Source organism: Dacryopinax primogenitus (assembly GCF_000292625.1).
Source record: "Dacryopinax primogenitus strain DJM-731 SS1 chromosome Unknown DACRYscaffold_2, whole genome shotgun sequence".
Lineage (NCBI taxonomy): Eukaryota > Fungi > Basidiomycota > Dacrymycetes > Dacrymycetales > Dacrymycetaceae > Dacryopinax > Dacryopinax primogenitus.
The window spans coordinates 1763374-1786174 of NW_024467199.1; the positions used below are offsets into that span (position 1 = coordinate 1763374).

At 51.9% G+C, this 22801-nt stretch overlaps 8 protein-coding genes across 8 annotated transcripts; 2 read left to right on the forward strand and 6 right to left on the reverse strand.

Annotated features, from left to right (window-relative positions):
- Positions 1-401: 401 nt before the first annotated feature.
- DACRYDRAFT_113862 (uncharacterized protein) lies at positions 402-2665 on the reverse strand. The gene is made up of 7 exons (XM_040769713.1): positions 2167-2665; positions 2014-2114; positions 1453-1956; positions 1257-1401; positions 1036-1207; positions 798-984; positions 402-744 (listed from the first exon to the last, which is right to left on the reverse strand). The coding sequence occupies exons 1-7, from the start codon at positions 2584-2586 to the stop codon at positions 474-476; spliced, it is 1800 nt and encodes a 599-aa protein (XP_040632724.1). The 5' UTR covers positions 2587-2665; the 3' UTR covers positions 402-473.
- Positions 2666-3129: 464 nt separating this feature from the next.
- Positions 3130-4201, reverse strand: DACRYDRAFT_20193 (cyclophilin). Its single transcript, XM_040771841.1, has 6 exons — positions 4060-4201; positions 3998-4007; positions 3784-3939; positions 3621-3734; positions 3529-3570; positions 3130-3481 (listed from the first exon to the last, which is right to left on the reverse strand). Exons 1-6 carry the CDS (start codon positions 4062-4064, stop codon positions 3320-3322), a joined length of 489 nt encoding a protein of 162 aa, XP_040632725.1. The 5' UTR covers positions 4065-4201; the 3' UTR covers positions 3130-3319.
- A 401-nt stretch (positions 4202-4602) lies between these two features.
- On the reverse strand, positions 4603-5910 carry DACRYDRAFT_75233 (TBP-domain-containing protein). Its single transcript, XM_040776120.1, has 4 exons — positions 5653-5910; positions 5343-5430; positions 5018-5290; positions 4603-4962 (listed from the first exon to the last, which is right to left on the reverse strand). Exons 1-4 carry the CDS (start codon positions 5838-5840, stop codon positions 4804-4806), a joined length of 708 nt encoding a protein of 235 aa, XP_040632726.1. The 5' UTR covers positions 5841-5910; the 3' UTR covers positions 4603-4803.
- Positions 5911-6633: 723 nt separating this feature from the next.
- Positions 6634-7856, reverse strand: DACRYDRAFT_20195 (cyclophilin). The gene is made up of 7 exons (XM_040771842.1): positions 7807-7856; positions 7648-7731; positions 7581-7590; positions 7370-7525; positions 7204-7317; positions 7110-7151; positions 6634-7060 (listed from the first exon to the last, which is right to left on the reverse strand). The coding sequence occupies exons 2-7, from the start codon at positions 7674-7676 to the stop codon at positions 6890-6892; spliced, it is 522 nt and encodes a 173-aa protein (XP_040632727.1). The 5' UTR covers positions 7677-7731; positions 7807-7856; the 3' UTR covers positions 6634-6889.
- Positions 7857-9446: 1590 nt separating this feature from the next.
- On the forward strand, positions 9447-12432 carry DACRYDRAFT_20196 (PLC-like phosphodiesterase). Its single transcript, XM_040771843.1, has 8 exons — positions 9447-9902; positions 9961-10066; positions 10121-10652; positions 10710-11325; positions 11379-11637; positions 11698-11831; positions 11884-12091; positions 12145-12432. Exons 1-4 carry the CDS (start codon positions 9486-9488, stop codon positions 11266-11268), a joined length of 1614 nt encoding a protein of 537 aa, XP_040632728.1. The 5' UTR covers positions 9447-9485; the 3' UTR covers positions 11269-11325; positions 11379-11637; positions 11698-11831; positions 11884-12091; positions 12145-12432.
- Positions 12433-12671: 239 nt separating this feature from the next.
- DACRYDRAFT_113868 (uncharacterized protein) lies at positions 12672-13384 on the forward strand (the record flags this gene model as incomplete). The annotated part of the gene is made up of 2 exons (XM_040769714.1): positions 12672-13012; positions 13061-13384. 2 exons carry the CDS (start codon positions 12672-12674, stop codon positions 13164-13166), a joined length of 447 nt encoding a protein of 148 aa, XP_040632729.1. The 3' UTR covers positions 13167-13384.
- A 4115-nt stretch (positions 13385-17499) lies between these two features.
- Positions 17500-20213, reverse strand: DACRYDRAFT_20197 (tryptophanyl-tRNA synthetase). The gene is made up of 11 exons (XM_040771844.1): positions 19902-20213; positions 19570-19854; positions 19210-19515; positions 19076-19159; positions 18591-19029; positions 18354-18541; positions 18079-18291; positions 17912-18027; positions 17844-17864; positions 17631-17791; positions 17500-17581 (listed from the first exon to the last, which is right to left on the reverse strand). Exons 1-6 carry the CDS (start codon positions 20150-20152, stop codon positions 18365-18367), a joined length of 1542 nt encoding a protein of 513 aa, XP_040632730.1. The 5' UTR covers positions 20153-20213; the 3' UTR covers positions 17500-17581; positions 17631-17791; positions 17844-17864; positions 17912-18027; positions 18079-18291; positions 18354-18364.
- Positions 20214-20481: 268 nt separating this feature from the next.
- DACRYDRAFT_113871 (uncharacterized protein) lies at positions 20482-22596 on the reverse strand (the record flags this gene model as incomplete). The annotated part of the gene is made up of 5 exons (XM_040769715.1): positions 20482-21084; positions 21142-21920; positions 21972-22039; positions 22095-22188; positions 22242-22596. 5 exons carry the CDS (start codon positions 22594-22596, stop codon positions 20482-20484), a joined length of 1899 nt encoding a protein of 632 aa, XP_040632731.1.
- Positions 22597-22801: the final 205 nt, after the last annotated feature.

The following is a 22801-nucleotide window of genomic DNA, read 5'->3' on the forward strand; positions in this document are numbered from 1 at the left end:
CAGGAGAGTGGATGTGGAAACTTTCGGGCAAGGATGTTTCCCCCCGGGGCGCGCATGTCTCGTGCGGTAAAGACAAACGTAGATAAGCAGTGTTTGTCGCCGTTCATGTCGAGGTCAGCGACGTCGTCGCCGGCAGTCCTGCCTTGGATGGACGTTGGTGCCGACCAAGGCGGACCGACAACGGAAGCAAGCCGCACGGCGGTCGCCGTAAGTAGGAAGATATCGCAGTAACCGGTAGTACATTTCGCACTGCTTTCGTTTCTCATTTTACCGGGTATATTATGTAAAATATGTTAATATCCATGCAACAAACGACGCACGTTCCCGTCTGAGCACGCACCTCAAAACCCAGGTTCAACAAAAGTGTGGCGTACTGTACAGTCTCTGGCCAGATGACCAATGTCCCGAAAAATAGTTCAAGAAGATGAAGAAAGCGAAAATCCCCGAATATCCGTGTCATAGTGTCCCTTCCGTCACTCGAAACTCATCGTCCGGGGATCCATGCCCCAAGCCGCGCGCATGTTCAGCGCGCCGCCGCTCACGCTGCTCTCCATTCTCCCGATAAAGTACGCACTGCGAGCAAGGATCGCTTGCTCCAATAGTCCAAGAAAGTCTGTCATCATGATCGGCCAGCCCAGCTCTTGCCGATCCTCCGATGTTAGGAGATCATTAATCAAGATGGCGCTATGGTTGCGCAGAAAGGCCAGATACTCTGGGTCTCGCTCATCCGTGGCAAGGAAGAACCTAATCCCACTTCAGTCTGGGCAAGTCGGGGAATGCCATGAAAGTACGCTTACGGATCATCATCAGCGGGTGGATAAGCACCCTTCCACCCAGAATACGGTTGCACGGCTGGTACGTCATACGTCTCCTTAGGCTTGTGACGCAGTTCCCGGAGGAGCGCTCGTCCCTGCTTAAGGCGTTCATTCACTCGACCCCAGTGCTCCTGGATGGATCCCACGCGCACCCAGTCCACCTGGGTGACTACATCACAATCAGACTCGCTTCCAGGCTTCCGGGTTTGAGCACGCTTACAATCACCACGTCGCATGTGGACTGCCATCCACATCTTGCCTCCGACGAGCTGTCGGATGCGCATATCTACCCGGCTTGCTACCTTCAAGATATTGGCTGGTCGATGCATAGTATAGAGGACAAGTTCAGTGTACTCATCCCTGGCCGCAGGGGTAGAAAACCACATATCTCCCTAATATGGAAAGTTAGTACTAATTAGTAGGAAGCGAAAGTATCCTGACCGGGCGTCGCTCCACGTGCACCTCTCCCTGCAGCCAGAAGACAGTAGCGGGCGAGGATCCATGATCGTCGTACCACCCCCGCATGCGGTCTCGTACACAGATAAACTTAACGGGAAATCCGACAAATTTTAGATGCTCAACCCGTCTGTTACGAACATTAGCGATACGCACGAATGTACAAGGAAAGGGAACGCACCGTCCAGTGTACGAGTGGATGACGGAATATCCATAGACCGCGAGGACCTGTTCTGCATCTTGTTCGGAGAATCCCGGTCCTTTGCCTTCACTAACGACCCTCCAGCCGTTCTCCCACTGCATGAACATGCCATTGTGCGTGTGCACTTCTAGCTGCTCCGCAACTTCGGCGCTGTACTCCCACTTGCGGTTTTCGGTATACGGCGGTGGCAGCCGGTCTACCCGTACTAGATCGCCATCATAGTGCCAGGGGTCGATGGTCTGGACTGTGGCACCTTGAGGCACGAGGTCCGAGGAAAAACGGCCAGTGATGGGTTCGAGTGAATGAGGAAGGTCTTGCAGGTCTAGATATTCAGACATTAGGACAACATTCCTATGTGCTCGTATGATGTCCAGGTCGAGCATTGCACCTAGAGGCATGCGATATAATTCGATCACGCTGATCGGGAGGTGAGCGCCGAATGCTGTGCGATTCAGAACTCCCCCATATGAACCACACACTTCTCTGCCTAGGGGTGTCAGCGGGGCTCGGAGTAACTTGGAAAAGGATAAGGATACTGACGCAGCTAACTCGCAATGGCGCGCATATACGTAGGAAGGGAGGACAAGCGTACGGTTCAACACGTACGCCTGGTTGATGCCTGATTCGATGATATATCTCATCTACGGCCATTGTGAGATAATAGAACCATTCATTATTCACACGGATGCTCACATTATTCCAGCCCAGATGTAAACTCCAGTCCCGGACGAAGAATCCCTCTGTTTCGGCGACCATTTCTCTTATCCGGCTCATCGTCCACCCTCCACCTTCTACGGCCATCCTCGCGCGCACTCCGCACACTTGTCCATCGCCTCGCCTTCCCGGTCCTCCATTTCGTAGTCGAGCGATCGGTGAAATCGGGTCGATCCATTCCCCTGGCAGCGGAGCGAGTCGTGGTGGATGTGTCGGATAGAAGAAGAGGACGAGCAGCAGCAGAACCAGGATACCCGGCAGCATCCGCCACCGATATGCTGGAGAGAAACAGGAGAATGCCGTCCTTCGTGACCAGTGCCGTGGTTTGGGGCTGCCGATTGTAAATGGCAAGCTTCGATCTTCCCCGGCGTTGGATCGGATGTGGCCATCAGTTGCCATCTTGTTGTATTGTAAGGTGTATGCACTACAGGCAGAGGTTCATTGGTTAATGTCGCACGATAAACGACGAACAAGTGGTTAGAGGGTGTGTTATTGTAGAGGTATCATCCACCGTTGTCGACTGATTTTGTTGCAGTGTTCTGCCTGAAATGAGGAGAAGCACATGTATGCGCTGACTCGCTTCCTGGGAAAACGCTCAACTTCTTCTGTTGACAGGGTCTAGATTGATGGGAATTTTTCATTGGATAGAACCACAACAAATTCGAAATAAGAAATGACTGAAATACTAGTACTTTCTTTCAGCAATAGATAGATATTGCTAAATATATGCGCTCTCAGTCCTGTGCTTGGTACATCACCTACTCCAGACTCCCCTCCCCGCCTGCTTCTCTCCAAGGCCCAACACATGTAATATATTGAAATAATTCCGATGAAACATGGAGGCACAGGCATGGAACAAGCAACATGGCTGCCATACGAAACTGCTGACATCTTCTGATGTTGAAACGACTTGGCGAACAAGAGAAAACAGCCGTTGTCTGGAGCACCTTATCCGCATGATGGGACAGAAAAATATTTATTTCTTCGCCGATGAGGAGGTAACACATGCTAGAACACCGCACAGTAAACACAACTGGCACTTGATAACACCCGCACCGCGGTCTAGGTCGCGGGGTTTATCCAGCTTACATGGCTATCACCTCTTGCCTCTTCCATCCAGCACACTCGACCTTTACACAACACCGGCGTCCGCAATCACAATCTTGGCATTTGTACCACCGTTCCTGGACCCGTGGGATTCAACCTCCTTCACAACTTCCATGCCGGAGACGACCTCGCCAAACACGACGTGAATCCCGTCGAGCCAATCACAAGCGACGGTCGTGATGAAGAACTGGGACATGTCAGGGATGTACATGTGTTATACTACGATCTGCGTACCTGCGAGCCGTTGGTGTTCTTGCCGGCGTTTGCCATAGAGAGCTGTGATCGCAATGAGTCGCGCGAGATGAGTGATTGCGTGCACAACGTACAAGACCAGGCTTAGTGTGCCTCAACTTGAAGTTCTCATCCTTGAACTTCTCCCCGTAGATAGAGTGCCCTCCAGTCCCGTCCCCCTTCGTAAAGTCGCCACCCTGGAGCATGAACTAGGACATCGTCAACCTCAAGAACGACGGGAAGTTATTAGAGACATACGCTGGGGATCACACGATGGAATATACTACCCTTGTAGCCATAGCCGTTCTTCCCGGTGGCGAGCTCCCGGAAGTTCCTAGCGGTGAGGGGGACAACATCGTCGTACAGTTTGAACACCACACGACCGGCAGGCTTGGCGCCAATGGTAATATCAAACTGATAGATAATGAGGTGTTAGGCGGGTGATGCGTGCATACAGATCATATATGCTCACGAAGACGTTACTAGGACAGTGGTTAGTGTATGCATTGGTGCGCGTCAAAGAGGGGGACATACGCCATGTTATGGGGAGCTGCGACGACGACGACGATAGGGTGTTAGTGAACGTACCCTCGACGTGGAAGACTAATATTGTACCTGATGCAGAGAGTGTACAGATCAGGGAGTTGGGGTGTGGGAACGAGAGGGATGAACGAAAGGGATGATGAACCTCGCTGGACGGCGGAGGGGATGGGGGATTATATACGGCTGTGTGAGAAGGGGACGGGATGGTCTGTCTCGGAGCCTTTATGGGTTTGGCCATAACCGGTAATTCCTTCCGTGCGCCCAGACCACGGGAGTTTTACTTCCGTAATTTTCACTCGATCAACTAAGCATCTGATAAGCCACACGTGAATGGAATCGTTAACTGTTTTATTGCACGGGTTTCCCCCTATGTACAATCTCCGAGCAGCTACTAAAGTGACCTGCACAATGAAATATACTCCATCGCATCGTTATGGTTCGAGGCAAATCACCGAAGTGCGTGCAGAGGGGCAATGCCCTTGCAGGAGCTACTCGTACAGAATCTAATATACCCGACGGAGGGAAAGAAAAAGGGGAAAGGGTGTGTTGCGAATTGTTCGATCGATGGCATCTCGTGAGATAGGTTGCATGACGGGAAGGAGGGGGAGAGAAGGGGAGCGGAAGCAGAAATATTGCGAGGTCTTCCATGTTGAATGTGGAGGAGAAAAAGCATGCAAAGAGAAGTCGTGACAATAATACAGTGCGCAGCTCAGTGACCAGCACTTGAAAGAGCGCTCAAGGCTTCTTGAACTCCTGAAGCACAGTGTAGATCGTGTTGAAGGCGGTATAAATCTCCTCTCGGACCTTGGCACCGGTGAGGACGATCTTCCCGGAGACGAATATCAGCAGGACGACTTTTGGTTTGAGCATACGGTAAATAAGACCAGGAAATAGCTGTAGCAAGTTGTTCAATATCACAGGCATGATGATAACGTTGATGATGACTCACCTCAGGCTCGTAGCTGCTGAACTGTCCGTGAGAGTATGCCAGGCCCTCTAAACGGATAGGGAACTTGACATCGCACGAGCCGACAATGTTCTGGATCTTGAAATCCACGAACCGCGTGTCGAACCCAAGCTTCTGCACGATACGCGCATATTTGCGAGACGCCAGCCGAGAATCATCCTCCGACTTTGCACCCGTAACGACCATCTTGCCAGACGCAAAGATCAGCGCGGTCGTCTTTGGTTCTCGTATACGCATGATGACGGCAGCGAAACGCTGTCATGAGATTAGCACATCTGCATATTGGGGCTGCACGGAACGTATGTACCTTGGGATTGTACTCGGCATTGCGGGCATGCAGAGCGATGGTCTTGAGATCCAGTCGACAATCAAGGTTGACCGTAGCGACGATATTTCTATGTGAGTGAAATGGTGGTTGGAGGAACGGGCAAGGAGGATAGGAGGAAAAGGGAGAGTTTATGAGTAACGTGTTCACTGGATTTGGATGACAAACCGGTAAAAGCACGGCTCTCCGCCATTGACACCACCAAACATGTCATAGGCCTTCCACCATCCATCCATCCCCCTTTGCCCCCTCCAACAACGCCATCCACATTACAAAAAGATGTATCACTTACTGGAGAGTTGGCACAATACCATCTACGGCGGTAATGTGCTGCTGCTCGAGAGTGGGTGGGGCAGCTGGCGTCTTAGCGCCCTCAGTTGCGGGTGGGGTCAGCTGTTGGACCGGTGGCGGCTGTAACGGTGGCCGTTGCTGAGGGACTAGAGGGCCAGAAGATGGTAGAGAAAGGCCATGATAAGACATCGAGAAGTAATTAGAGTCTGCAAGCTAATGCGACCAGGGAGGATGTGCAGAAAGTTGATTTGGGGACGAGAGGTGGTGGATGGGAGCAGAGTGCAGTCGGGTGTCTGGGGTCCGCGGGGATTGGCGGCGCGAGTACGTCGACATGCCCCTCTTTATATACCCAAAATACTTCCGCCATCTGCACCCGTCAGATTACGCAGCCTCTCTCCTAAAACCACCATCTTCGTGGAAGGCGGATGGCGTCAATGGAGCCCAATTTCTTTCGCTTTGAGGAAAAAAGCATCCAGGAAGCACATACAGGGCACTGTGCGTCAAAGGAAATAACATAGAATATGCTCGTTCTTTGAGGGAAGATTTGGCTGACTCGATCAGTTTTCGCGTGCTGTATTTCTCACGTGACTGGTCCCCTCCCATTTTTTTTCATCGCCTTTTTCGGAAGTGAAATTTTCATCATCTCATATAAAACTACAACAGAAACGAAAGCAACTTGTGTTTCAGCGAACTAGTAGTCTCTTATCGGCCATGAATTTTGCTAACTGTGTGCGTCCTCTGTTCTATGCGTGGTGTACCACAGGATCCACATCCCGGCTGCGTCCCTTTCGACAACCAACATGTACGGCAGCTTGCGTGTTGAAGTACAACTCAGCACATCTGACGAAGGCTCGATTAATCGAGCCTTCGTCAGATGTGCTGAGTTGTATTGGTTATCAAAAGGCAATTGATGTTCCAAGGAAAAACTTGAGTTGCGTTGCCTTCGGGAAGTGTCTCCTATTTGGTTGACCTTGTGCGTCAACAACACCTGACTCGTCTGTTCTTGATTTGGGACGCATCGATCCATGAATATGCCAAAAGCATGAGGCAACAAGTGAATCTGTATTGCACAATGAAGAGAGGTAACACATGACAGAGGGGCGTACAGTGACCCCAGCCCGTTTTCGCTGGCACCTGCAAGAGGTAACACCCGCAGTCTAGGCCATGGGATCTTTTTATCCTACGTTGCTGTCACCTCTTGCCGCTTCCAGCGCACCGGACCGTTGGACCGTTACATTTTAATGGTTGTTGACAACACCACAATCGGCAATGACGATTTTTGACTTCGGGTCTCCGCTATCGCTGCCTTGGCTTTCGATAGTTCTTACTAGGTCCATGCCAGAAACGACTTCGCCGAACACAACGTGCTTCCCATCGAGCCAAGGGCAGGGGGCGGTGGTAATAAAAAACTTGGGTTTGTATTAGCGCTGTGCATGCACTGTATCACGATTTGCGCACCTGCGAACCATTTGTGTTCACACCGGAGTTTGCCATGGACAGCTATATGCGCAATGAGTGCTGCGTCATGCGAATGAATGCACGCACGACGTACGAGCCCCGGCTTGACGTGACGGTCCTTGAAGTTCTCATCCTTAAACTTCTCGCCGTAGATCGAATACCCCCCGCGTCCATCCCCCCGGGTGAAATCGCCTCCCTGGGCCATGAACTGGGAGGACTCGGTCAATATCAAGGATGACGCTTGGTTATTGAAGACATACGCCAGGGATCACGCGATGAAAGGCGCTGCCCTTAAACCCATAGCCGTTTTGCCCCGTCGCGAGCTCCCGAAAGTTCCTAGCAGTAATAGGGACAACCTCGTCTCTTAGTTTGAACACCACACGACCGGCAGGTCTGGACGCGATGGTGATGTCGAACTGATTGTGAATGACACGTTAAGCCCTGGACGCGCATATCTCGATATATGCTCACAAAGACATTGCTGTAGATGGGGAATGATTAGGAGATGGGCTGGTGGGCCTTAGAGAGAAGGACGTACGCCATGTTACGAAGGGCTGCACCGGCCATGACGATATGCTCTTAGTCTATGAAATTTATTATGCGGTTAAAGTCGGTGTCGCACCTGATGTACAGAAATGTACAGACACGATGGTCAGTTGATGTTCTGGGGAACGAGAAGGAGCACGGAAATACTCACTGGGCAGGGGGAGTTGTTGGAGGGATTATATACGCCTCAAGTGAGAAGGGATATGTGGTCTGTCTCAGAGGTTTGGTCTAGAGCTGAGGGCGGGACATGATGTAATCAATGGAAGCAGAATATACCCGCAAGTCCCAGTTTGGCACCGTCCCTTCCAACGAAGTACTCTCTGCAACCTTCATCTTTCACTCATGTTCTTTATTTCTCGCCTTCTTTGTATACAGTTTATGGGTGCACATTAGGGTCGAAGTGGTACAGGAGGGGAAGGCAGGGTGCCCCCAAATGCACCATCCGGATCAATCGTGCTTGTTCTGTCGGGCTCGAACATAATGTGTGGGTTCTATTCAATATGCCAGGAACCTACACTGTACGTCAATGCGCCTTATCCGCATCCCGTGCGATCTCATCGACGGGAGCGAATACCGAGCTGTCCAACGGCAGCAAGGCCAGCGACACAGACATTCTTCTCGAAGGTGAGAAGGGACCTGCCAGTCGGCGGAAGACGCTGTTTCCTTTCAATTCTCATGCGGTCAACCGCGCGGCTCCGTCCAGGGTCTATCAATGGGATCACTTCGCGATTGGGTCAATTTCACCTACCGCCTTTCCAGCGCACGCCCTTTCATCCTGCCAAACTGGGTCACAGAAGCAGTTTACGGCTTGAGGATCTCCACATAGCCGGCTTCCGTGTTCCGCTCCTCGGGCGTATTACCTACGCTAGAATCAGCCTCCAGTAAGCTTCTCTATCATCGTCGCCGCCATTCATGGATCAGGGTACATAAAATCGATGATCTTAGCTAGCTCTGTTCCTTATGTCCGTTTGGACTTCCCAGGACCTAGAGCTGTCGGTGGAACATTACGTATGATGAGCCGCAGCAGGCGAACTTCCGCGGCCGACGCATCACATCGGCCTGTCCCTGCACAGGGTCCGGGGGCACCGCTGCCGAACGCGGGGGCGGGCCGGGGGGCATTAATCTGAGCGAGTAATAATTCAGGTGGTGTGGTAGTATTGTGTTTGTTTGACAGGAGAATTGCTGATGTGGTGTGGTCCTAAGAACAAACCACTGGCTCTATGCATATGAGAGTTGACCAGTATCTAGTAGGTTGATCTGATAGATAGATAGTCACTTTGAGAAGTGCTATCAGTGCTGTACTTGCATAATTTAGTGTCCACATGATATGTGTTGATGTAGGTTGACAGCAGACTAGCTGTAGTGCTGTTAATCTTCAATCACACACAAAGAGAAGCCTCCAAGCGGTATCCCACTTTGGGCAGAATAAACAGGGAGTAAACCTTGATGTGGGACAAGCTACCCACATCTTGCATCTTTGAATGAGACTGCCTTGGTTCAATAATACCCTGATCAGGCAAATCACATTACTGTGATGGGATCACCTGATATATTCGAAGCTATATTGCAGCTTCAAATATATCAGGTGATTGTCAAATGAACAGTCCAAAGGCAAGGTGCGATGCGCTGGCACCACCGGTACCTGCATGCATATGGGCGCAGAGATGACCCGTGGATTATCGATGCCGCGGCCCATTCAGGCCCCTGAACGTGGCACATCCCTTCCCTGACAGGCCAGGGTTGAGCTCTCCACGCACCTCTCTCCTCTCTACCATGTCTATTCCTCTCAAATAATACATTCCGGCTACTATCGATTCACCGGACGCCGTGATGTACTCCAAATGGCGCAGCTGGTCTGGGAAGAAGAAGACCCTGGGTATTGTGAATCTGACTGAGGAAGACATTCTCCTATCCCACAAGTTATCTGCTTTGACGACGCTTCATGCACTCTCTTGGAAAGACTTGGCACAAAGCGAATACAAAGCGATCTGCTTCGATCATGCAAATAGATCAAAGGATATCATTTACTTATCTGCCGACTCATCATGGAAGGAGCTAGCGTACACGACATTCTCCCCCGACGGCAACGTGTATCTATCGACTAATCTAGCTTCTGCCCGCACATGGGAGCTGGATCTCACCCGCGCGCATCGGCCGGAGACCTGGCGTGGAAAATGTGCTTGGGAAGGATTGGAACTGTCCAATACGGCGACCGGCATGCCGCCATTCCGATTCTATCGCTTCAAGGTCCGGAACGCAGTTCGATCGATTTCATCTCCAGAAACGTGAATTCATTTTCTGGCAGGTCAATCGCACCCATCACCGGCTCGTTATTCTCCCATACCGTAATCTCGCAAGTTTTCTGTCCGATATTCCAAGCTCCATGCCCCTATCCAACCTCGTCCTCCCAGGTTAGTGGGCGCTTCTCGGCGGCATATATTCTGTTTGGGTAACCCCTCCGATAGGTACTCACGATACACTCGCCTTTTACGGCTACCCGGTTTCGCAATGTCAGTCTCCTACAACACCCTTTGCCGTGCAGCTGCAATCCGGGGTTCGTGTCTTCGATCTTCGGTTCTCAATCATTGACGGCGCTCTCATTGCGTATCACGGCGCATCGCCCCAGTTCACACCATATTTGACAGTTCTCCGCATACTGACGGACTTCCTACGGTCCGACGCTGGTAGGTCAGAGACGGTGATTTGCTCTATCAAACAAGAGGACGGTGCACAGGGGCGGTTCCAGCTCTTTTCGCATTTAGTCCGGGCCGGAATTCACAGCCCGGAAGTTCGAGACATCTGGTTCTTGGAAAACCGCGTGCCCACTCTCGGGGAGGTGCGGGGTAAGGCTATTTTACTGAGCCGGTTTGGAGATGACGGAGAAGGATGGGACAACGGCACAGAGGGCATGGGCATACACCCGTACACATGGCCGAACAGCGAGAAAGACGGTTTCTCCTGGGTTCTCAAGGATACGGTGGTACGTACACAAGATTGGTACGTAATGTGGATGATATCTCATCTATCAATGTCATCTGACGCCCGCCTACCCAGGTACGCAATACCTACATTCCTGTCCATTCCTGAGAAGTTCGACCGCGCCGTACGCCTACTCGAGCCGCCTTCGAATCAGCTGGTGGACCGGGAATTGCCCGGGCCGCCGACTGTTCTTGGAGGGCTAAGCCGTATAAGCACAACCTCCAGCGAATCGTCGTCCGCGCCGGATCCTAAATATGGGCCGAGTCCGGAAAAACCCGCACATGAGCTTCCGCACAACTTGTCCATTACCTTTTTCTCTGCGGCGACTTTTCCACTGGCTCTTCCGCAAACAGTTGCACTGGGCTTTGGCTGGCCACAGTGGAACCTCGGAGTTGAAGGTGTCAACGCTCGATTTGGTCGCTGGCTTCTCGAGAAAATGGCCGGAGACAACGTGTTTCCAATGAACTCGGGCCAGCCCAGGGCAGGGCAAACGGATTCAGAGAAGCGACTGAGCGGCTGGACGTTGCTTGACTTTTATGAATGGCCCCTTCTGGAGGCAGGGATTGTTCCCCTCCTGGTTGAGCTGAATTTTATTGGTCGGAAATGGGCGACTGGTGGAGGGCGTATTTCATAGTTTCGGCCCAGAGTTTCTCTTTCTTCCATAGATGCCATCATCGATAATATTATTATTGTAATTGCGCTGTCATGTAAGTAGAGCGGTATGGGAGGGGAAAATTTACGTATCATGTACGAGTTTTCTTACGGTTCGGTGTGGACTCCATGTAGGCATTCCCCCCGTAGCCGCGTCAGGTTGCCAGACGCGGAGTGGTGACCTGAGAATGTCGACGACGACTAGGTGTTGGACATAAGAGTCTCTTCCTCCCTCACACTCCCCAACAGCCCTATCAGATCTTCATACCATCCGCTATGGCTGAAGTTGCCGTCTGCGTCTTCTGCGCGTCATCGCTAGGTACCAAGCCCGCTTACCTGGCCGCAGCCTCCTGTATGCACCTCCAGTTCATTGTCCCTTCCGCTTCTTTCTGATCGACTGTATCCTTACTAGCACTGGGTAAAGCCATAGCTGCATCTGGACGGCACCTCATATATGGAGGTGGTATGAAAGGCTTAATGGGAGCTACGGCGCATGCCTGTGTTGAAGCTGGGGGTAAGGTAGTAGGAGTGATCCCCTACGCCATGGTTCGTCCACGTCACTATGACTATGCCAGTAATATACTAACACAGGGCACAGATGGCACTAGGTGGTGAAGGCTACGGTACGATCCCCGGCTGGGATGGAGGCGGGATGGAGGTGGTTGTTTCGAAAAGCATGCATGAGCGTAAACAGATCATGGCATCAAGGGCCAAGGCGGGGTTCATCGCGCTTCCGGGAGGATACGGCACGTTTGAGGAAGTTATGGAAATGATCACATGGACACAGTTGGGTATTCATCAGAAGCGTGCGTATCATATATGCAATGTCCTGCGTGCTTGACTCATGGTTGGCTATCAGCGGTCGTCCTCCTCAACATATTTGGCTTCTATTCGCCTCTTAGGCAGATGATCCGTGATGCAGTCGATTCCGGATTCATCCCACCCGACAACATTGCACTAGCTGTATTTGTCGACTGCCCACAGGGTACAGATCCGGGTGATTATGATTGGGGCAAGGCGGGGTTGGAAGCATTGGAGAATTGGAAGCATGTGAAGGGACCGCGAAACTTCGACTGGACGTTGGAGCACAAGGCAGAGACTGTCGGACAGAATCTTGAAGGTTGAATGGTATATTCCAAGTGTAATAAATGCATGAATAGATGTTGTACTCCCTTGTCATAACCCCTTGTCCCCCGTACCCTCTCTTGGTGTCGTACGTAACAACGTTCTTGGCTAACAGGCGACTGGTGGTCTGTATTGATTGTGGCTATGTAACGGGACCAAAGAATGACCGAGGGTTCATTTCTCACCGCCGGCTCCGACGTCCAAGAATGTAGCCTGGGAAGTCATCCGTCGTCTTACACATCTCTTTCTGCATCAACCACCATGTCACTCACAGTCCCCAACGCTACATCCCCTGATCTGTCGGCTCCTCCGTCCCCCAACACGCTCGCGGAACGACTCGCAGAGTTCGACCTCCCACCCCCATCAGTTCTGAACACCTCCGTTCCGAGTGCCGGTGCACAGACAGAGAGCATCGTCGAACGGCTGAGCAAGCTCAATCTTCCAGCACCTGAGGAGATCCGCAAGGCTGAGAAGACCGGGAGGGCTAGGCGGAACACGGACGACGTCACGGAAGAGATCGCCAAGATGCACTTCGATATTCCTGAGGGCATCAGGTTAGGCAGGCACCCGAGCATGGGCAAACGCCGCAGCGAAAAGAAAGAGTGAGCCCTCATCCTTAGTCTTGTGTTCTATTTTTATCTGTACTCCAGAACTCAGATCCCGCACACCACCCTCCAGGTCGATGATAAGGTCCTTCCTCTTCCGGAGACTGAGCCTTCCCCTCTTTCGCCTATTCCGTCGCCATCGGATGCGTGAATGCTGGAGGGTTTCAACGTGAAGTAGTCGTCGCAATACTGGCTTCATACTGGCTGCTAGGCGACCTATATCCTGTCTCTTTTACCTTCTATCCCCTCGCGATACCTGGGCGTGGAACCCTCGTTGTACTCAACCGTTTACAAATGAACTGCTCGATTTTTCCGTCCTTCTCTGTACGTCCCCCTATAGATCATCCGTCTAATGAGAATGACAATTGTCCGGATATGTGCTTTATGTCCTCAAGTGTCCGGAGCGCACCCTGCATTTGAACCCCAAAATGCAAATGGTTCATTTCCATCGCGTTTTAGGGTGCACGTGATGCTTGACTTCTTGCTTCTTCGAATCAAGCGTACTTAAACCTTTCACGATTTCGACCGCCGGCTCCTCACTTCTTTCTCTTTTCTCCATCTCTTCTGCTGCGATTCAACATGGCGCTTCAGGAATTCAAAGAGGCACTCGACAAGCTCTCCAAATGCGGGGACAACAAGAAAGAGAAGCAAGCGGCACAGGCTTTCGCGAAGAATCTAAATGATGCGATCACTAAAGTATTCGTGAGCTTGGCATATATGCGTCCCATTCGCTTTCCTCACTCCATCTCCCTTTAGAAAAACACCTCTCAACCTAATATTAACGCGGTTCAATCTCTCATGGGCAAGCATGCCCTCGACTTTTACGTCAAGCATGGCAAGGCGATGTTCCAGGTGGCCTCGGCGCTGCTGAGCGAGTTATGGACCAACCGCATATATCCGTGTCTGGACAAATCGGACCAGAGCGAACGGGTCAGACAAGAGAAGCAGATGTGGGAGAAGCTTCTGGACGATGGTATCGTCGCTGGTCTCCAGGTCAGCGCATACAGACTCCATATATGCGCATATATTTACCTTCTTGTAGGAATTCACTGAGGAGCATGGAACCAAGCATGGTATGGTGCCGACATCTTTCACCCTCTTGCTACTACTGACCGAACAGCAGTCAATAAAGCATTTGGCGAGACCCTCTACCCTGCGCTCACGAACATCCTGAAAGATGATAAGGCGTTCTTGGTCGACATATCCCTACGGAAACAAGTAAACTTATTGGCTAATATATGTCCTTTTTCTCACTACATTACGGTAGATTGCTGGCCTACTTTGCGATACCGCCAAAGTCAACACGCAGTGTAATCAGCTACTGCTAAAGCCTCATATACTTGGCCCGTGAGTGTTTATGACTCCCCTCCAGTTCCATCCTATAAGCGTGATCGTATCTCCAGCGCTCGTCTAGGACAACTGATCGCGGATACCAACAGTGAGTACCTGCCGTGCTCATATACGGCCCAGGAGATCTGACACGTAATAGGCTATGCCCTGCTCGACCCTCTGTTCGAGATATTCTCTTGCATGCTACGTAGTTCGAATATCGAAAAGGCGCAAAGTGGACTCTCCAGGTTGTGTATCCATTGCGCGAAGATGCATGCTTCATTAACCGAAGAATGTTGCAATGAAGTGCTGGAAGTCATACGGAAGGCGGATCCTGGAGACTGGCAGCCGGTGCGCCTTTACTATCTTGTCTTATTTTAAGCCTATCTTCTGACACATTACAGACAATTAAGAAAGTTGTAGAGCTCATAGCGCGACGCGATATTAACCGGTACTCATGTTGCTCTCTCAATTCGCAAGGGATTGACGTGTTCCACTAGTCCACAGCCATTTATGATCAAGCACCTTAACGTGTGGACACTGCCGAAAGAAACCGACCAGGCGATGTACGTGGACACGGACTCGTTCCTGATAGACGTCAAAGGGGACGTAAGCAGCTGTTTCTTCTTGGTTGATTAGATGCCTATCATTGGATAGATTGAGGATGCTCTCCTGGAGATTAAGTTCGACACTATTACCCACATCAAAACTTCAGAGGGCCAAGAGCGTGAGCCGCCTTATTTCTTGTGTTTTATGTATATCACAGACTGATCGAATCTCAGCGCACCTGCAACGCATCGAATGCAGAACGCGTTCCCCACCAAAACTCAGCAAAGATACCTTTCCCCAAACGTTGCCAGACACCCAGAAGATGGTGGTATTCGAGATTCGGAAGATAGATGGCGCATACTTCAGGAAAGTTTTAGAATCACGCCCTGTGGTGAGTGTGTGCTCTCTGCTGAGCGCGGTGTTACACTCATAGCGCGCAGCTAAAAGAGATCGGTTTACAGGCACGCGTTCCATCGCTAGCCGTGGAGGCCGTATTAACGTCACTTACCGTTTCACCTGCCGTGCAAGTCAATCAGAAGAATACAGTTACGACTCAACCATCCATCCCGTCCGCTGTCAAAATAAATACCAATGCTACCGCCCTGCTCGCCGAAGCAGCTGCTGCTAGCGACCCAGGAATACGAGAGGATCATTTATACCAGGAAGAGCTGCGTCGTAAACAAGTCCAGCAAGTCGAACTCCCAGAGTCTCAGTCTACAGCAAGCGAAACGAGCTCCCAGAAATTGGCGCCTGATCTCGGTGTTGTTGATGATACAGCCGACCTGGGGGGGGACGACGACGATTTGCTCGCATCGCCCAAGTCGCCAGAAAAAGTGCCGAACTATGATAGCCCGCGGCCAATCGGCGCTCACATGCGGAAGATCGAAGTGGTGCATTCGGAAGAGCCTGTTCACCCTCCCAAGCCCACAAAGCAAGCCCGCGAGACGAGGGAGATCGCGAAACGACCCATCCGGAAGGCAGGGAAAACTGCACGCTCTCGGATTACAGCACAACGCGAGAAATCACCTACTCCAGAGGTCGTCGAAGTGACACAAGCGCCACCCAAGGGTGTTGCGAAAAGCGTCCAAACTCATAAGTCGAATACTACCATCCAACCCTCAGCTGATGCGCTCGTTCCCTCACTCGAATCCTCCCAAGAAGAATCTGCGGAGAGAGTGGAAGAAGATGTGTTCGGACCAACTACTAAGAAGATCAATACTCGGTCATCCCGTGGAGGGGCTAGAGAGGTCGAGGCCAAGCCCAAAAAGAATCCAGCTCGAACCAAAGCGGTAAATGGGGCTAAGCGCAAGATGGAAGAGCCAGATGCGGCATCCGATGTCGAAGTGGCACCCCTGCAAGGATCTCCTCCCAAAAAGCGCAAGGTCAACGGCAAGTCCACTTATTCAGCCCGCACGGGTAACGCCAAGACCACGACTTCACTTTCTAAATCCCCGCCTCCGCCAGAGCAGATTGCTGACACGGCTGCCTCTCCCATCATGGATTTTGATATTCTGATTACCCCTCTCCGCATCAGCAACACGAATGCCCAGTCTGGTGGTGCGCCGAGCAAGCCTTCGTCATCTCCGAACTCTAGGAAATCTCTACAGAATAAGGATGCCAGTGATACCCCCACTCTTCGACCGACTCTTTCCAGTCCAATTAAGGATCTCATGGAAGCTGCTCGCCAGACTAGACGCGAGCAAATTCTAGGAGATAAGACTTACCGGCAAGCACTGAATTCAACGCATCCCATACCTCGAGCAGGGGTCCGAGATGCACAAGCCCATTACCATTCCAAACTACCTCTACAGGACAGTAGCGAAGGACAGGTTAACCATGCTGCGGACGAGCCCCTAACGAAGCCCCAGAAGGCGCCTTGGGAGCACAAGAAACCGAGGCTCGATGTTTCCTCAGCTGTGGTACCTAAAGAAACCCAATCGGAAGAAGCGGCCGCCAAAATCTCGCGGATCGGCTCGTGGGGCACGACGTCTGACCTGACATGGGATCCTCACTCAGACGAAGAAGTGAGGATCATTTCTTCGCCTGCACAAGAGAACATTGCCAAAGCTGGTTTGCTTGGATACCCTAAGCCTCGTCAGACAAAAGCGGTGGTTGTGCCTCCTGAGGTACATGCTTCATGTAGTTCCGACCAGAGCCTGATTTCCTGTGACAGGACGAATTGTTTTCAGCGACACCCGATGAAGCAGAGAAACGAAAGCTGTTAGAGACAAAAGGATTGCCGCTGAAGAGCGCTCTGAGGACAAAGGCTATAACGAGCAGCATAGAGAAAGTTTGTCTTTCGGGCATGCTACGATTCAATCAAGCTTACCGATAGTCAGACTGCGAACCAAGGACTGACCTCTGCCAACGCTCGCATTCATGATCGAGAAGATAGCCCACTGAACTCCGAACTAGACGATGTATTCCGTGGCCCGCCACCACCAAACATGTCCGAACCAGCTAAAATGATACCTTCCAGAGACTTCCCTCCAACAATCGATTTGAGCTCCGCGGCACGTGTTTCGAGATCCAAGAACAATGCCACGGGCCTCCAGCACCAGTCGGACACCATGACCCCATCGAAGATTTCCAAGAGTGTCAAGTCAAGCAAGACTACTACGGGACCCATGTTAGCGCGTAAAGTATCTCTCGAGGCGGCCAATCGGAACGCGACCAAAAAGAAGATTGGTATGCGCTCACATAGATATCGAGATCTCTATTAATGCCAGTGCATCAGATCGCGTTCGCCGTCAGCAGGCTGAACGAACTGCAAACAGCCCGAAATATAGTTCTCGCAGGAGTGATTCGAATAATGATGCAGGTTCAGCCACAAGCGAGGATGACGGAACTGGCGGCGAAGGATCTGAGAAGGCCTCGTCCTTGGCTGGCATACGACATGTAAGGCGTCATTCTCCTGCTGGTGCCACCAAATGAATTAACCCTGCTGTAGATCTTGGAACAATTTACTGAAGTAACTCCGTTTTGCAATTCCAAGACGAAATCTCATGTTCTCCTCAGATTATTGTCGCCAATGTGTTCAACAAGGTTGCATACGTCACAAACGATGCTCGATGCGCCGGAAATGCTATTATAATAACTGCGAAGGCAGACCTTACGATGTTGCACAGGAACAAGTACATTTTTGCATGTCATGTACGAGATTGCCCACTGATGGGTAGATGCAGGTGTGCCCAAATGAACGAAGTGATTGCCGTGAAAGACCAGTACATCAAGTACCTAGATAACCTGACTATGGCGCACGCAGACCTCGGCAAGAAGAACGACGCCCTCACCATCGCCTTGGAGGATAGTATGCGGAGTCATGAACGCACCAGCCTGACGAAAAGGCTGCCTGACACGCTGTTCTGATGCTCTCACTCAGTGCACGACTCTCATACGTATGAATTCTAAGATACGCCTCTGTATTCTGGACACTGATAAACAGGACGAATAATACAAGCTACATTCACTCTACTGTGTCACCTTGCTCGGTGTTGGATCTATTTTCCGGCTGGCGTCCATAAACGCATTAATCTGCGCATCCGTGACCTTTGCTCTCCTTTCCTGGAAGTTCTTTACAAACTTCTGCAGTGTGTCAATACACATATTCTTGAGCTCAGAGGTCAATAGGCGACCAGACCGATACTCCTGTAGACGGTGAGCAAACACTCCAAGGCGACGCAAAGTACCTGCTTACCTCTGCAAGTTTTGCATACTCCTCGTCGTCGTCCAAGAAGAATCCCAGATACTGATATGACACATCCACATCTGGGTTGCCCCCGAGCACTCGATGTTCCTCCACCGTCTCCTGTCCCCCACTAAACGCATGTTTCCGGATCTTATTCTTGATCTGGTTCTGCGTATCGCTCATATAGATAGTGCTGTTCGGATCGCTGGCGGACATCTTCGTCTGCGGGCCCTGCAGCGCAGGGAAGAACTTGGAATGCAAGAGCGCCGGCTTGGGGTACTTGAGTCGAGCAGCCGTGTCCCGCGTTAGACGGAAATACGGGTCTTGGTCGATGGCGCAGGGGATGAGGCAGGGAATGTCGGACTTTGTACCGAATATTTGGGGGAAGGAGTTGGAGAATGAAGGTGCGGCTTGGATCGAACAGAAATGGATCTTACCGATGTTGTCCCTAGGAGGAGGTCAGGTAGGGATTGGGGAAAGGAGAGACGACGTACGTGTCGTTGAACCCGAAGGCGGCGCGGGCTTGGTTGAGCGTGATGCACCGGGCGATACGGACGACGTTCTTGTAGAATGCGCCTCTGTGGCTCATATCAGCATTTTGCTGCATAGGGAGGACAGTCGCACATACCCAACGAAAGAGAGATCGCTGAAGATGAACGTCTTCTCCGGATTGAACCCACACGCAATAATATCCCTCGCGTTCGTCCTGCTAAACCCTTCGACCTGCTCGATCTTCAGCTCCTGCTTGAACAAGAACTTCTCATCGTCCGTCAGCTGGATCACGAGCGGGCAGTCGAATACGTCCTGCAGCCATTTGGTGAAGACGAAGGGGATCATATGCCCGAGATGCATGCTATCGCTGCTTGGTCCTCGTCCAGTGTAGAGAAAGAACGGCTTGCCCTTCTCGTATCTGTCGAGAATGCCGCCGAGGTCACTATCGCACCATACATAAACGCTTGCATCATATCGAAGAGCGAAGGGAGCCTACCGGTGAGAGAAGAACATCCCCCTCCTCAAGAGCAAATGAGGCTTCCTTCCCGTAAGCTTCTCGAACCGGTCCAAGATAGCCTGATCCACCCTTCGCGTCCCAAACTGATCAATAAGCTTGTCGTAGTTGATCGCCTGCTGCTTCCCATCCTCTGTCACACCGCCTTGCACGTCCCAGGGGGTGACGACCTGCTCGTGTGCCGGGACATGAGGTGCGTCACTCGGCACTGGGATAGGCTGTGGGGGTGGTACAGCGCCTGACGCAGACACAGAGGTCTCACCAGCACTGTAAAACTATGAATATACCTCCCACAAATAGGAAGAATCACTCACACAGTCTTTCCATTCGCTGCGGTTGCATGAGCCCACTCAGGCTCCGGCAGACTCATCTTCGCGATCTCCCTATTGACCTCCTCCGTCCCTTTGGTCTGAATCTTCGCCTTTGCCTGGTTGCGGATCTCTTCCGGCTCGGGCAGGTCCAGGCGGGAGATCTTGTCCGCCACGCTTTCGGGCGTTTCTTGTGCTCCTCCTGAGCGGGAAGGGGAGTCGAGTGCTGTGACACTGGAGGGCGGTGGGAGGTCCATATGAGCTAGACGGGTAGCAAGAGTATTGGGTGAGGATGGCACTGACGGTAGAGGAGTTGGGTTGGTGGAAGGAGGAAGGAGAGGCATTGTAACAGGTTGAATACGAATATGTAAAAGTAGCGTGCCTGACTCGGCGCTTCGTTACTTCTCTTCCATGCAATTCAACAATTTACTAGGGATCATTTGTATCCGTTTGATCAGTGAAATTGGATTGTAACAGTTTGTGGTAATCTACAAATGCGGGGAATACAATAAAGCTACAACACACCATTATCCCGCATTAGCATTCTACCATCCACAAGTCCGCATTCTCCTAGTCCATCCAATATTCACATTAATGCCGGATGCCCGACGTTAACCCTCCGGAGCACGTTCTTCCCCTCTTCCACGCTGATCCCCTTATACAAGCTCTCCTCCGGCAACCCCCAAAACCTACCTGGACACTCCCGTTCTCCCTGCTCAAACACCGTGCCCAACTCATCTACCAGCCGCTGGCGAATTCGCACCACGTGTAGGAGCTCGGGAGGGACTAAGGGCCGTTTGGACTGCCCTTCGCCCGGAGCGGCGGAGGTTGAACGGGGGTCGACAGGAGACTGAGAGACGCTCTGCGATCGTGCTTTGCTGATCCCATTCGTACCGGTAGGTTTAGTCTTACTGACACTGGACGTGCTCGGCTGCCGCGTATGCCCCGAACTGTTGCCCTTTTTGGCGTCGGCTGTAGTCTTCTTGCTCAGCTTTTGCCACTCGCTCAGGATCTGCTCGTCCATCCTTTCCAGCTGGTGGACGTAGTCCTGGTATGCAAGTCGATCTTCGCAACGTTTTAGTAGCCGGTACTTGCGTGCGGCGTTTAGTGCCATCTGGTCTTTCAGAAGCTTCTGGCACTGCCGTAGTTCGGCAAGGATGGAGTCATCTTCCGGAGCAGAGAAGTCAGGCTGAGCAAGTGTCAGACCAAGCCCGTAGAATAAACATATAGCAAGAAAGACGCATACCTCAGGTTCCGACCACAGCCCCAGCTCTTTCAGTTGCCGCTTGATCCTCACGTCCAATTCCTCCGCACTGACCCTAAGGTCCCCAAGCGGCCCTGCTGTAAGCGCGTCTTCTACCTGTAGCTCTTCCGCAATCGCCTCAATCATCTCCTTCTTTCCCTCTCCCTCCGGACCACCCGCTGCGGTACCTGACCGTTTAGGCTGAAGCGCAGAAACGAGGCGTTCCGCTACGGGTCCCAGCGACTTGTCTTCGCTCAGCCAGTCCCCGTCTGCTAAGTCCGTAGGGTCATACCCTGCCGTCGGGGGGAAAGGCATGCCTTTCGCGTCCGGTCGTTGTCCTGCAGGCGTGTACGTTCCCTGCTCCTCCTCTGCCCAGCGCTCAAGATAGTGCCTTCCCAGCGGTGGCCGGACAAATGGTTCAGGATCATCGTCTATGTAGCTCATGGCTGCTACGTCTTCTTCCCCCAAGTCACGTATCCAGTGCTCGACAGATTTCCAGAACGTGTCCGCTGTGATCTGGGCCGCCGGTGGCTTGGCATCCGAAAGGTCTATTGAAACATCTTGCTGGTGCAAAGGACCGGGAATGGGTGCCTCTGGTGGGGGAGGGTGAGGTGGAACGAGAGATTGTCGCTCGGGGAGACGCCAGTAAGACTCGTCGTTCAGGTTGGGCAGGGGCTCGCGTGGAGGTTTCTTAGCTACAACGGTAGAGGAGGGTGCGTGCTGCAGGTGCTTGTGCTTTGGGTGGGCTACGGACGGGGACGGAGGGGTTCCCTTGCGATCTGCTAAAGAAGGAGTCAAGAGCTGTCATAACCTAACACAGGGACGGCATATACGTGTATAAGACTCGTCGTCGTCACTACCGACGCGTTTGCGTTTGTTTTTATTGTATCCTTTTGGGTGCCTACGAAAATGAGCGGTGAGCGGCACAAGCGACGCCCGTGAACAATGGGGCTCACATTTTACGGGACGCAATCGTCACCGGTCGCGGCACGTCAAGCGCTGCTTGTATTCTGGCTTGACGGGCTTGGTCGCGGGCTTCGCGTTCCGCCTCTGCAACCACATCACTATGCTGACGTGCAAGTATAACAAGAGTATGAACAGACCTGTCAAGACTGGCGCAGGGGGCTTGTCGGGCTTGTCGGACTGCCCAGGCTTTGCGTTCTCAAGCTTATTCCCAAATCTGTCCAAGCCATACTCGTCAAGCTTCTTGTTGAATTTGCGCACTTTTCTCCTAATAAGGTCTACCATTGCAAGGTCCACAGTAGTTTTCTCGAACATGGCGTGTGCGAACTCTTTCCGCATCTTGAGATCTTCTTCGATCTTGGTGATGTCCTCAATCGATGGCATCGGGTCGTTAGGCCCTGGGTAGACAACGGGGCCTGGGGGTTCTTCGTAGACGTTGAATGGTTTTACCCATTCTTCTGGTGGGGGCATCCTGAAGAAAGGTAGAGGAGCCATTGTTGGTGGTCGTCGTCGTCGACGAGGAGGAGGACGTCGAGGAGGAGCGTCGCCTCCGTGATCAATGCCAGGGACAAGGAAGAACAATGATCACTTTGCTTCCGATATCGCCACTTACAACGGAATAATTACTCGGAATCAATGCACAGCCACTCATTATTTGACTGCGTTGATCCCTGATGGCCAGCACGCCAATTTAAATGAG